This window comes from Dictyostelium discoideum (assembly GCF_000004695.1).
Source record: "Dictyostelium discoideum AX4 chromosome 2 chromosome, whole genome shotgun sequence".
NCBI classification, from domain to species: Eukaryota; Evosea; class Eumycetozoa; order Dictyosteliales; family Dictyosteliaceae; genus Dictyostelium; species Dictyostelium discoideum.
This window is the reverse complement of record NC_007088.5, coordinates 1171884-1184383: the sequence shown is the minus strand read 5'-3', so window position 1 is coordinate 1184383 and position 12500 is coordinate 1171884. Positions and strand designations below refer to the sequence as shown.

The 12500-nt window shown below is 20.5% G+C and overlaps 7 protein-coding genes across 7 annotated transcripts in view; 4 read left to right on the top strand and 3 right to left on the bottom strand.

Moving 5' to 3' along the window:
- DDB_G0272024 (hypothetical protein) overlaps positions 1–772 on the top strand; it is a gene marked incomplete at both ends in the record, with an annotated part of 1530 nt that extends 758 nt beyond the window's left edge. The window contains one exon of the mRNA XM_640294.1: positions 1–772. This exon is cut by the window's left edge and continues 758 nt beyond it. Within this exon, the coding sequence (XP_645386.1) occupies positions 1–772 (772 nt within the window).
- A 607-nt stretch (positions 773–1379) lies between these two features.
- Positions 1380–2380, top strand: rpc34 (RNA polymerase III subunit; the record flags this gene model as incomplete). The annotated part of the gene is made up of 2 exons (XM_640293.1): positions 1380–1591; positions 1711–2380. The coding sequence occupies 2 exons, from the start codon at positions 1380–1382 to the stop codon at positions 2378–2380; spliced, it is 882 nt and encodes a 293-aa protein (XP_645385.1).
- Positions 2381–2549: 169 nt separating this feature from the next.
- DDB_G0272020 (ankyrin repeat-containing protein) lies at positions 2550–5102 on the bottom strand (the record flags this gene model as incomplete). Its single annotated transcript, XM_640292.1, has 2 exons — positions 2550–4429; positions 4571–5102. 2 exons carry the CDS (start codon positions 5100–5102, stop codon positions 2550–2552), a joined length of 2412 nt encoding a protein of 803 aa, XP_645384.1.
- Positions 5103–5839: 737 nt separating this feature from the next.
- mvk (mevalonate kinase) lies at positions 5840–7650 on the top strand (the record flags this gene model as incomplete). The annotated part of the gene is made up of 3 exons (XM_640291.1): positions 5840–5870; positions 6006–6215; positions 6719–7650. The coding sequence occupies 3 exons, from the start codon at positions 5840–5842 to the stop codon at positions 7648–7650; spliced, it is 1173 nt and encodes a 390-aa protein (XP_645383.1).
- A 288-nt stretch (positions 7651–7938) lies between these two features.
- Positions 7939–9216, bottom strand: DDB_G0272016 (hypothetical protein; the record flags this gene model as incomplete). Its single annotated transcript, XM_640290.1, has 5 exons — positions 7939–8097; positions 8278–8586; positions 8678–8748; positions 8788–8956; positions 9121–9216. The coding sequence occupies 5 exons, from the start codon at positions 9214–9216 to the stop codon at positions 7939–7941; spliced, it is 804 nt and encodes a 267-aa protein (XP_645382.1).
- Positions 9217–10454: 1238 nt separating this feature from the next.
- DDB_G0272014 (hypothetical protein) lies at positions 10455–12171 on the top strand (the record flags this gene model as incomplete). The annotated part of the gene is made up of 3 exons (XM_640289.1): positions 10455–10652; positions 10791–10995; positions 11129–12171. 3 exons carry the CDS (start codon positions 10455–10457, stop codon positions 12169–12171), a joined length of 1446 nt encoding a protein of 481 aa, XP_645381.1.
- A 156-nt stretch (positions 12172–12327) lies between these two features.
- DDB_G0272012 (GNS1/SUR4 family protein) overlaps positions 12328–12500 on the bottom strand; it is a gene marked incomplete at both ends in the record, with an annotated part of 1110 nt that continues 937 nt past the window's right edge. The window contains one exon of the mRNA XM_640288.1: positions 12328–12500. This exon is cut by the window's right edge and continues 385 nt beyond it. Coding sequence (XP_645380.1) covers positions 12328–12500 — 173 coding nt within the window.

Below are 12500 nucleotides of genomic sequence, written 5' to 3'. Positions count from 1 at the left end.
AGTGTTCAATAGGGGTTTGCTTGATTCATTAAAAGATTCTTTTAAAACGATTTATACTATTAATACGAAATTAAAGAGTTTTCATTCAAAAGAAAATAGTAATTTTAGTAATTTTCAAGATATTGATAGTATAAATAAAAATAATGAAATTGTAACAAAAAATAATAATAGTAATAATGGCAGCACAGATAATACATCAACTAAATTATTAACTAAACAATTTGAATATGGTGGAATGATTGTTACAATTTTTGAAAATGGTAAAAGTTTACCAAGTGATGTAAATTCTTTAGCATTGTCAGATAATTTGGTTAATATTAAGATTTCATTAATTCCAAGATCGATTAATAGATTGTTTGTATTGAATGGATTTAGTCAAACACTACTACCAAGTTTAATGCCCCCATTGAAATATATATTTTTAGGTGAAATTGGTGATAATACACTGATAGAGGGATCAATACCAAATACTACCATGGGTATTATATTATTGGATGGTTTTAATCAATCTTTAACTACATCATCATGTGACTCAAATTCAATCACACCTTTCTCATCAATGACAACCAATAACACCAAATCATTAATACCAAGTAGTGTATGTTATTTATATATTGGAAATATTAAAACCACTTTAGACTATTCAACTATTCCATCAACTGTTCGTCATTTTTTTAAAACTGAATCAACAAATACTATTTATTTAAAAGGTTTTGAAAATGTTTCTTTCAAAAATTGTTTTATACCTCCTTTCAAATATCTTTATAAATAAATATAATAGATAAATAAATATGTATAAATAAATATAATAATTAATTAATTAATTAAATAAGTAAATATAATAATTAATTAAATAATTAAATAAATAATTAAATGATTAAATTAATCAAAATAAATAAAATGATTAATTAATTTAATAATTAAATAAATAAAAAACTCTAGTTATATAACTTTTTTTTTCTTTTTTTTTAATATTTTTATTCCATACTATCTTGATTAATTTCCCAAAATAAAAAAAAAAAAAATATGAAAAAAAAAAAAATTTAAAATAAAATTTTTTTGAAAAAATCGTGAAATGTTGGCTTTAAATTAATTTCATTTTTTTTTTCCTCATTTTTTTTTTATTTGTGTAAAAACAAGAAGTACACTTTTTCTCCTTTGTAAATAATATATAACACCCCATCTCACTATATAAATTCCAACCTACTTAATTTTAAAAAATATAAATTTAAATAAAAATAAAAATAAAAATAAAATAAAAAAAAACTATTAAATATATAAAAAAAAAAAAAAACGAATAAAAAAAAACAAATAAAATAAAATAAAATAAAATAAAATAAAATAAAAAAAAACAAATAAAATATACATATACTTAAAAAATGTCTGAAGAATTGGAGAATAAATTTTTAGATTTATGTCATAAATATCCAACAGGTCTAACTCAACAAATGATTGAGGTTAGTTTAGGACATAAAATGGAGGAAATAGTTAAAGTTATAAATAATCTAATCAAGCAAGGTAGATTAATGCTTATACAAAACTCTGATGAAACGACATCATATAAAGAAGTTAATCCTGAAGATCAAGCAAAGTAATTATTAAATTATTATTATTAATATTATTATTATTATTTTAATAGATAACTATTCATTATCAATATTAATAATAGTTTATTTGTCATTTGTTAATTGTTATTTTTAAAAATTTTAGATTTAGAGGATTAGGAGTTGAAGATTTTTTAATATATCAATTAATTGAAGCATCATCGAATACAGGTGCATGGACAAGAGAATTAAAGAATAGTTCAGGTTATCAACAAGTACAAATTACAAAGATTTTAAAGACATTAGAATCAAGAAAACTTATTAAATCAGTGAAATCAATTCAAAGTGGTAGAAAAAAAGTATACATGTTATATAATATGGAACCAAGTAGAGAGATCACAGGTGGTCAATTGTATTCGGATCAATCGTATGATCATCAATATATTCAAATCATGAAAATGCATATTAAAACATTTGTAGACAATAAAGGTGCCGTAGATTTAGCAGATATCATCACTTATCTTAGAAAAGTTGCTGAAGAGGCAACAAGTCAAAGTTTAGGTCCAGAGGATATTCAAGCACTAGTTAACACTGTCATCTACGATGGTGATATCGAAGAGATGAGAGATACTAGAATGGGTGCAATGCTTGGTAGAAGATCTGGTATCCTCTATAAACCAACTAAAACACCAATACCTGTAAATAATTTTTGTAATATGCCATGTGGTAATTGTCCAGTTTTCGATATATGTAGTGATAATGGTTTAGTTTCACCCAAACGTTGTGTTTATTTTAAACAATATTTAGAACAAGATGATGAAAGTTTAGATTTTTAAAAATAATAATAATAATAAATAATAATAGAAATAAAATAAAATAAAAAATAAAATAAAAATATATATAAATATTTATATATAAAATAAATGATAATTATGTTTTGTTTTGTTTTTTTTTTTTTTTTTTTTTAAAAAAAAAAAAAAATAGATATATAAATATTTTAATTTATTAATTTTCTAATAATGGAAAAAATTCTTTTTTTAAAATATCACTAATATTATTATAATGATCAATGATTGTTTTATCAAGTGGTTCAATGAAATCTTCATTGTAACCACACATTATAGAATAATTAACATCGGCAACAATTTTTTGAATATCTTTAGATTCTGAACCATTTTTTAAACTTTGATATAAAGATTGTTTTGAATAAATGGATTGAATGAATAGTTTTGAATAAGAATCACGTAGTGTAGTTGCAATGATATAGGTACTCTTTCTATGACCTTTTTCAATTGCAATATGAAGTGGTGTTTTTGCTTGATCATCCAATAGATTTAGATTTGAATTGTTTTTAATTAATAATTCAATTGTTTGATGACTAAAATGATGTTGTAATGGTTTACCAAATCTTGCTATATTAACCCAATCCTGTGGATTTGAAACACAGAGATGTAAGGCAGTCTTATTACTATTATCTCTGAAATCAATATCAATATTTGGATGCTCCAATAATAACTTTATAATTGGTATGAAATTCTTTGATGCCGCTATATGTAATGGTGTTGCACCATAATCATTATTAATTCTGGATATGGGTGTTGATTCAATTTTACAATTTATATCAACTTTATAATTAATTTTTATATGTGATATATTTTCTTCTTTTTCTTCTCCTATTATTTCTCTTTCATTTTCAATTATCCTTATTTTTTCAAATTCTTCATTATTATTATTATTATTATTATTATTATTATTATTATTATTATTATTATTATTATTATTATTATTATTATTATTATTATTATTATTATTATTATTATTACTATCTCCTTCTAATTCATTTGTTTTTGTATAATTATATATTGTTGTAGTTGTAATTGATAATAATAGTTTTACTATTTTTAAATTATTTTCTTTTGTAGCTAAATGTAATGGATAATAACCATTTGGAGCATGTAGATGAGGATTTGCACCATATTTTAATAATAGTTTAAGTATTTCCAAAGAATCTTGTTGATGTTGTTTACATGCTATATGACAAATTGAACGACCTTTTGAATCTAATTGATTTATATCCAATTTTGGATGTTCCAATAGTAATTTTACAATCTCTAATCTGTTATTTGATTGTGGTTGACCATGTACAAATCCAATAGCGAAAAACAATGGTGGTTTACCATCTTTTTTTGTACCATTACTATTTAATTTCTTTGATTTAGTTGATTTATGATTAACATCTGCACCCATAGTTAATAATTTAATTACTATTGATTTAAAACTCCATTTACAAGCTATATGTAATAATGAAAGTCTATCAATTTCTTTTGATGAATATCTTTGTTGTTGTTGTTGTAAATGTTGTTGTAACTGTTGTTCATGTTGTTGTTGTTTTTGTTGATTTTGTGGTTGTTGCTGTACAATTTCATTGATTTTATCATTTATATATTTTAATTTTAGATTTGATTTATTTAAATAAGAGAATGATTGGAATGGTCTTTTTAACCAAGATTTTTTACCACGTATTAACGATGCTAAAGTTGGATAAACTCTTCCAATCTCATCATATAATGAAACACCTGTATATAATCCAAGATAACTTAATAACATATGATTTGGTGTTTGTGCATGTACATTATAAGAAATAACTAAACAATTCTTTTTACTGGTACTAGCTCTAATTAAAAAGGTACCTTTACCCATAGTTGATAAAACTTGATTTGCATCCTCTCTTGAGAATGATTCTTGCCACCATTCTGCATACTTTAAATATTCTTTTGCCCAAAATTTATAAAATTCTTTCCAACTAACCTGATCACCTAACCTATTTAATTTCTCTTGATTAATATTACAACACCAATGCCATTGACTATAACATTTTTCATACCCTTATTTATTATTATAGTTATTATTATTATTATTATTATTATTATTATTATTATTATTATTAATATTAATATTAGTACTATTATTATTATTATTGTTATTCAATGATACAATTAAAATTATAAAAAAATAAAAAAACCTACAAATTGGGTTTTGTGATGATATTATTGACCAATAATTTGAAACTAAACTACAAATTCTAAGATCAAATGGTGATACCCATTTTAAAATATGAATTAAAATTTCCTCTGGAAAATCATTTATATTAAATGATGATGATCCTTCTTCATATATGGTTTTATTACTAATAAAAAAATTCTCAACACTATTTTTTAAAAAATTTATATTCCTTATTATATTTGCTCTTTCTTTTGATGATGATAATGATGATGATAAAGATGAAGATGGTGATGTTGATAATATCATTGTTTTAAATGATGGTGATGATTGTGATAATGATGATGATGATGATGGTATTATAATATTTGATGATCCTGCTAATTTTTGTTGTTGTAATAATTGTTGTTGTTCTAATTTTAAATGATGCAATGAATTTATAACCCTTGATTGACTAGAATTTAAACCAACACGTGATGTTGTAAGAGTGTTTGTAAATACTGATAAATCTTCGTTTGTATTGACTCCTTTTAGTGATGTAAAAATACTTGGATCCATTTATTTTAAATTTATTATAATGAAAATAAAAAATAATTATAGATTATATATTTATAACAAATCATCTGTAGGTACTATTACATTAAAAAAAAAAAAATAAAAAAAAAAAATTGAATTAAAAAAAAAATAAAAAAAAAAAATAAAAAATAAAAAAAAATAAAAAAAAATAAAAAAAAATAAAAATTAAAATAAAAAAAAAATAAAAAAAATAATATAAAATAAAAAAAAAAAAAGAATTTACTAAATTACTGTTATAGAATTTTTTTTATCGTATTTATCAATCTAATTTAAAAAAGAAAAATAAAGTAAAATAAAATAAAATAAAAAAATAAAAAAATATGTTTAGAAAAAAATTAAAAAAAATAAAAAAAATAATATAAAATAAAATAATAATAAAAAAAATTAAAATTAAAATAAATATTTGAAAAAAAAAAAAAAAAATAAAGAAATAAGGTTATCAAGACAATTTATTGGCCAAAGCCAAAAGTTTTAAAAAAAAAAAAAAAAAAATCTTTTTTTTTTATTTTTTTTTTTATTTTTTTTTTTTTATTTTTTTTTTTTAGTTTTTCAGTCTTGAAGATATTTTTAAACATTTTTTTTTTTTTTTTTTTTGGGGGTTGGAAAAAAGAAATAAAAAATTTTATTTCTTTATTTTATTTAATTTTTTTTCTTTAATATATATATATATATAAAAAAAACCAATCTCCCACATTAAATTAGAGAAAAATAATATTCAAATGATATCAAACCAAGACAATATCATTCAAGGTAAAAATAATTTTTTTTTTTTTCTACCCTTCAAACCAATCAAAAATTATTATTATTATTATTATTATTATTAAAATTACTAATCAAAATAAACAATATTAAAAAAAAAAAAAAAAAAAAAAAAAAAAAAAATAGTATCAGCACCAGGTAAAATCATTTTATTTGGAGAACATGCAGTTGTATTAGAGAAAACAGCGATCGCATCAGCCTTATCATTAAGAACAACAGTAACATTTACACCAAATACAAACAATACATTATTATTGGATTTCCCTGATTTAGCGGGTTTTGGAGTTAGAGAATGGAGTTTAGATGAATTTAAAAAATTAGATCATTTCCCAAATGGTAATTACAACTACAACAATAGCAACAACAACAGCAACAACAACAAAATATATATAATTTACTAATTATATATATATATATATATATATATATATATATATATATATATATATATATATATATATATATATATATATATATATATATATATATATATATATATATATATATATATATATATATATATATATATATATATATATATATATATATATATATATATATATATATATATATATATATATATATATATATATATATATATATATATATATATATATATATATATATATATATATATATATATATATATATATATATATATATATATATATATATATATATATATATATATATATATATATATATATATATATATATATATATATATATATATATATATATATATATATATATATATATATATATATATATATATATATATATATATATATATATATATATATATATATATTTTTTATTTAAAAAAATAAAATAAATAGATATTGATATATTAAAACCAATTGAATGTAGTGAATTATTTCAACAAGAATTAAATAAAATTATTGATATTAAAGGAATTCATACATTTTTATTTTTATTTTGTGCTTTAACAAAATGTACAAAAGCATACAATATAAAGATTACATCAGATTTACCAATTGGTGCAGGTTTAGGATCATCAGCATCATTTTGTGTTAGTATTTGTGCTGGTTTATTAAAAGCATTTGATACCTATATTTGTGGTGGTTGTAAACAATGTATTGGTGGACAAGGACAACAGCAACAAATTTGTAATGAACAATTAAATTTAATTAATTTATGGTCATTACAGGGTGAAAAGATTATGCATGGTACACCATCGGGTATTGATAATGCAGTTGCAACATTTGGTAAAGCATTGACATTCACTCGTAAGAATGGGTATAAGATATTAGAGAATGGTATACCACCATTACGTATATTGATTACAAATACTCGAGTTAGTCGTTCAACTAAAACTTTGGTAGAAGGCGTAATTCAACGTTCGAAATTATATCCAACATTGATTGACCCAGTCTCCAATTTAATTGACACTATCTCAAGTCAATGTATTGAATCTTTCAATCAATATCATACCGATAAAGATTATGAAAAACTTCAACAAACTATGGATCTTATGTTTGACATGAATCAACATCTATTATCTGGTTGTTATGGTGTTGGTCATTCTTCAATTGATACAATCGTTTCAATTACAAAATCATTAGGTTTTCATACAAAATTAACTGGTGCTGGTGGTGGTGGTTGTGTTATTACACTTTTAAAACAAGATACTACAATCGATCAATTATCAAATCTCAAATTAACTTTATCTTCAAATGGTTTCGAAAGTTGGGAAGCAACAATTGGTGATCCAGGTGTTTCTATTAATATTTTACCAATTCAAAAATAAAAACTTTAAAAATAAAAACTTTTTTTTTTTTAAAAAAATAAAAACTTTAAAAATAGATAAGATTTACTTAAAAAAAAAATAAAAAAAGTTAATATTTTTATTGAAGTTCTTTTCCTTTTTTTTTTTTTTGTACAAATTTCCCTTTTTACATTTCTTTTTTGCTTTTTTTCTATAGTTATATACTTTAGTTATTAATCTTTTTTTTTTTTTTTTTTTTTTTTTTTTTTTGCAATTTAATCGTTCTTGTTGGTAATACCATATTTTTGAAAAAAAAAAAAAAAAACTAATTTATATCCTTTTCTCTTGTTGAACCCACTCTGAAAATTGATCAAGAAGAAGTGGCCAAGCTTCTGAATCATCATAATTTGATAAATCTGCTTTTACAGTTCTTGAGAATTCTAAAAAGCATAACCATTGATCTTTATTAATTGATTTATTTGGTTGTGTCTATATATATAAAAAAAAAAAATTTTGTTTAAAAAGTTAAAAGTTGTAAATGAATTATAATTCATTAATCAATATTATTATTATTATTATTATTATTATTATTATTATTATTATTATTATTATTATTATTATTATTATTATTGATAATTTAGGGAAAAAAAAAAAAAAAAAAAAACATACACATAAAAAAGCAGCAAAATTTGTAGTATGCGGACCTTCAGGTAATAATAGTTTTAACATTTCCGCAGCTGTACCTAAATCTACTGACTTTTTACTCTCTACTTCACTTGCAAACCCAAATGCATATTTATAAAGATCTGTGAATTTAGTTGAATCATGTTTTAATTTTTGTGAAGTGCTATTTAATTGTTTCTTTAATGTTGATAAATCACTACATTGTAATTTTTCAAATCCACTACTAAATTCATTCTTACTAAAATATCCCATTTTAGATGCATTCATTGTCCATGCTAAAACTAAAATCTCAAACTATTTTAATAAAATACAAATAAAAAAAAAATTCTGGTTAGAAAGAGTAAGTTCATATATGTATATATATAAATATGAATACAAAACTTACACTATCTGGTGCTAGGCCTATATCACTACAAAATCTTGCTATACCTTCTGGCCCAATTGTTTCATCATCATCTAAATATTATAGGTAAAAATTAATTAATAAAATTATACCTAAATGTACATTGAAAATATATGTATATAAATAGGTATAATGAATTGCTTTAATTATATTTTTACCTTTATATTTTTCAAACATTGATTGAACTGGTGTTAATGAATTCAATGCTTTCTTTGTTATTGGTTGTGCTTTTTCATCTGGACTCTTCCTCTTTTTTCCTACCTATTTTCATTTTTTTTAAAATTTTTTTTTTTTTTTTTTTTTTTAAGGATTTAATATCTCTGTATCTCTCTTTTCTCCAATTATTATGATTATAATTATTATATTATTATTATTATTATTATTATTAACAAAAGTTAAATAGATAAAATTATAATTATTCTTACACTTGAAGTCGATGTAGTTAGATCAACAATCTCTGCCGTAGAATTTGTTGTGGATGCAGTGGATCCACTCGATTTCTTTGTATATTTTCTTGTCATTGGTATTTTTTTTATTTATTTATTTTTATCCTTTTTTTTTTTTGTTGCTGTTGCTGTTGTTGTTGTTGTTGTTGTTGTTGTTGTTGTTGTTGTTGTTGTTGTTGTTGTTGTTGTTGTTGTTGTTGTTGTTTTTCTTTCTATTATTAATATTACTAATATTGGTTATTAATTAGTTGTAGTTTGGTTTTCTGAGTTCAATAAAAAGTGTTGTTACTCTTAATGATTATATGTTTTAAATCACTTCTTGTGTTTTTTTATATTTTATTTTTTCTTTTGTTTTTTTTTTTTGTTTTTTTAAAAAAAGTGTTTAATAACTTGTGGTTGTTCTATATATATATATTTAAATATATATATACACATAAATATAAACACTCCTTTTTATCTGTACAAAAAAAAAATAAATAAAAAATAATAAAAATAAAAAAATTTTTAAATATTTTTATAAAAAAAAAATTTAATTTTTAATTTTTATTTTTTTTTTTATTTTTTTGGTGAAATTAAATTTTTTATTTTTAGTATTAAAATTGAAATTACAAGAATTCAAAAACAATTTGAACTTCATTTCAGTGATTATTTTTTATTTTACTTTTGTTTAATCAACAATTTTTTTTATAAAAAATAACAAAAAAAAAAATCTTAAAAAATCTTGAAAAAATATCCTATATCATAAAAAAAAAAAAAAAAAAAAATCATTTTCGGTAAAAAAAAAAAAAAATATTAATTTGGCAATAATTTAAAATTAATAATTATTAATTTTTTTTGTTATAATTGTAATTTATTGAAATCTTTAATTGACAATTTTATAGATTGTATTTCAAAATTGGATAAAAATCAAAGATAGGGTCATTTTTAATTAAAAAAAAAAACCCCAAAAAATATTAATTTTTAAAAATAAATTAAAAAATATTATTTGTTTTTTTTATTTTTTTATTTTTTTTTATTTTTTTTATTTTTAATTTTTTTTTTTATTTTTTTAAATTCAAATTTGGGAATTATTTTTTTTTTTCCCCATTCCAAACAATTCAAAAATAATTTTATATTTTAGTATAATAAAAGAAAACAATACATATACCATAAAAAAAAAAAAAAAAAAAAAAAAAAAACAAAAAAAAAAAAAACAAAAAAAAAAAAAAAAAACAATTTCAATTTACTTTATTTTATTAATTTACACACTTAGACTATAGTATTATATAATAGTGTCAATATTAATTTTTTAAAAAATAAATAATAAATAAATAATGATGAGAAGCGATATTTCTAATCAAATTTCTCAAGAATTAAACAATACAAATATTAATTTAAATGGAAAATCATTCAATGATTATAAATTTAAAGAACCAATTAAAGATTATTCAAGATATTTAAGTTTAAGAAATTCAACACCATGTCAATTAACAGAAGTTGAAATTTCAACATTTCTTGCTTCATCTGAAATTGTATGTTATTTAAATAATTCTATTTATTTATTTATTTTTTTTTTTTTTTTTTTTTTTTTTTTTTTTTTTTTTTTTTTTTTTTTTTTTTTATAATAAAAAAACATTTAATATTTAAAATATTAATTCAAAAAATTAAAGTTATCTTTTGGTGCAGGTATACCCAGTAAATTATTTTTTCCAATTAAGGAATTAGAATTTAATTTTAATTTTTTGGGAAATGAAAAAGTTAGATTATCAAAAGAAGACTTGGATTTAGTGCAACAATACTCTGATTCACCAGGTTTACCAAAATTAAGAAATTGGTGTAAATCAATTCAACAAAGACATCATGGATTATGTGATCGTAATTATCTATTTTTAACAAAAAAAAAAAAAAAAAAAAAAAAAAAAAAAAAAAAAAAAAAAATTAAAATGATAATTTAATATAAATTTTATTAATTTTTTAAAACTATTATATTTAATTTTTTTAAAAATAGCAAATACACCAGGTAAAGAATGGAATTTATTAATGACACCAGGATCACAACATGCTCTTGATTGTTTAGTTAAAGCATTTTTTAATAGAGGTGATACATTAATAGTTGAAAGATATACTTATGGTGGTATGTTTGCAGTTACACAACCATCAGGTATTAATTTTGCAGCATGTGAAATGGATAGTAAAGGTATGATACCAAGTGAATTGGATAATTTATTAAGTAATTGGGAGAGTACTCATCCAGATTTGAAATTCCCAAAATTAATTTACATGATACCACATGGTCAAAATCCAACCGGTATTTTATATGACATGGAGAGAAAAGAAGAGATTTATAAAATTGCATGTAAATTCGATTTATTAATCATAGAAGATGATCCTCACTTCTTTTTACAATTGGATAATGAGATAGTAAATGGTAAAAGAGTGCTAAACAAATCATTCCTTTCAATTGATAAAGAAGATAGAGTTATTAGATTGGATACATTTTCAAAGTTTTTATCAAGTGGTATTAGAATGGGTTTTGTAACTACCAATTCAAAATTATTCGGTGTGATAGCATTTGAATTGAATGCATCAATATTTCATTCAAGTGGGTTAACTCAAATTGCATTAGAGAAATTATTAACAAATTGGGGCGATGAAAAATTTGATAGTCATGTTAATTTTGTTCAAGAAGTGTTAATTAGAAAAAGAAGGGAAACAATTGAACTTTTAGAGAAACATCTCAAAGGTCAAGTTGAATATAGTGTACCAAAAGCTGGTCTATACTTTTGGGTTAAACTATTAGGTATCGATTGTTCCTATGAATTTGTAAGAGATGTCCTAAGACATCATAAAGTTATCTTTGGTCTAGGTATTTCAAGTTCACCAAATAGAACCATTAAAACACCATATATCAGAGTCACATTTTCATATCTTGAAAAAGAAGATGGTGAAGTTGCTTTTAAAACCTTATCAGATTGTTTAAAAGATTATATAAAAAATAAGAAAATCATTAAGCATGATGAAGATGTAACTTTATATAATAATATATCTTAAATAATTAAATAAATTAAACATATACATACACATACAATCTTAAACTTTAGAAAAAAAAAAAAAAAAAAATTAATAATACTAAACAATTTTTTATTTTTTATTTTATTAAATTTTTAATTTTTAATTTTTTATTTATATTTTTTTTTTTTTTTTTGTTTAATCAATTTTCTTTGTTTTAGTTGGAGTAGTTGTTGATGATGATGAAGTTGGTTTATTTGAATAAGATTTAACAAAGAATTGAGAGAATAAGAAAAGGAAAGAGAAATTAATTAAATAAGCTGAAATGAAAGCTGGATAATGAGTGAAACATGGTGAAGAATTTAAATTGA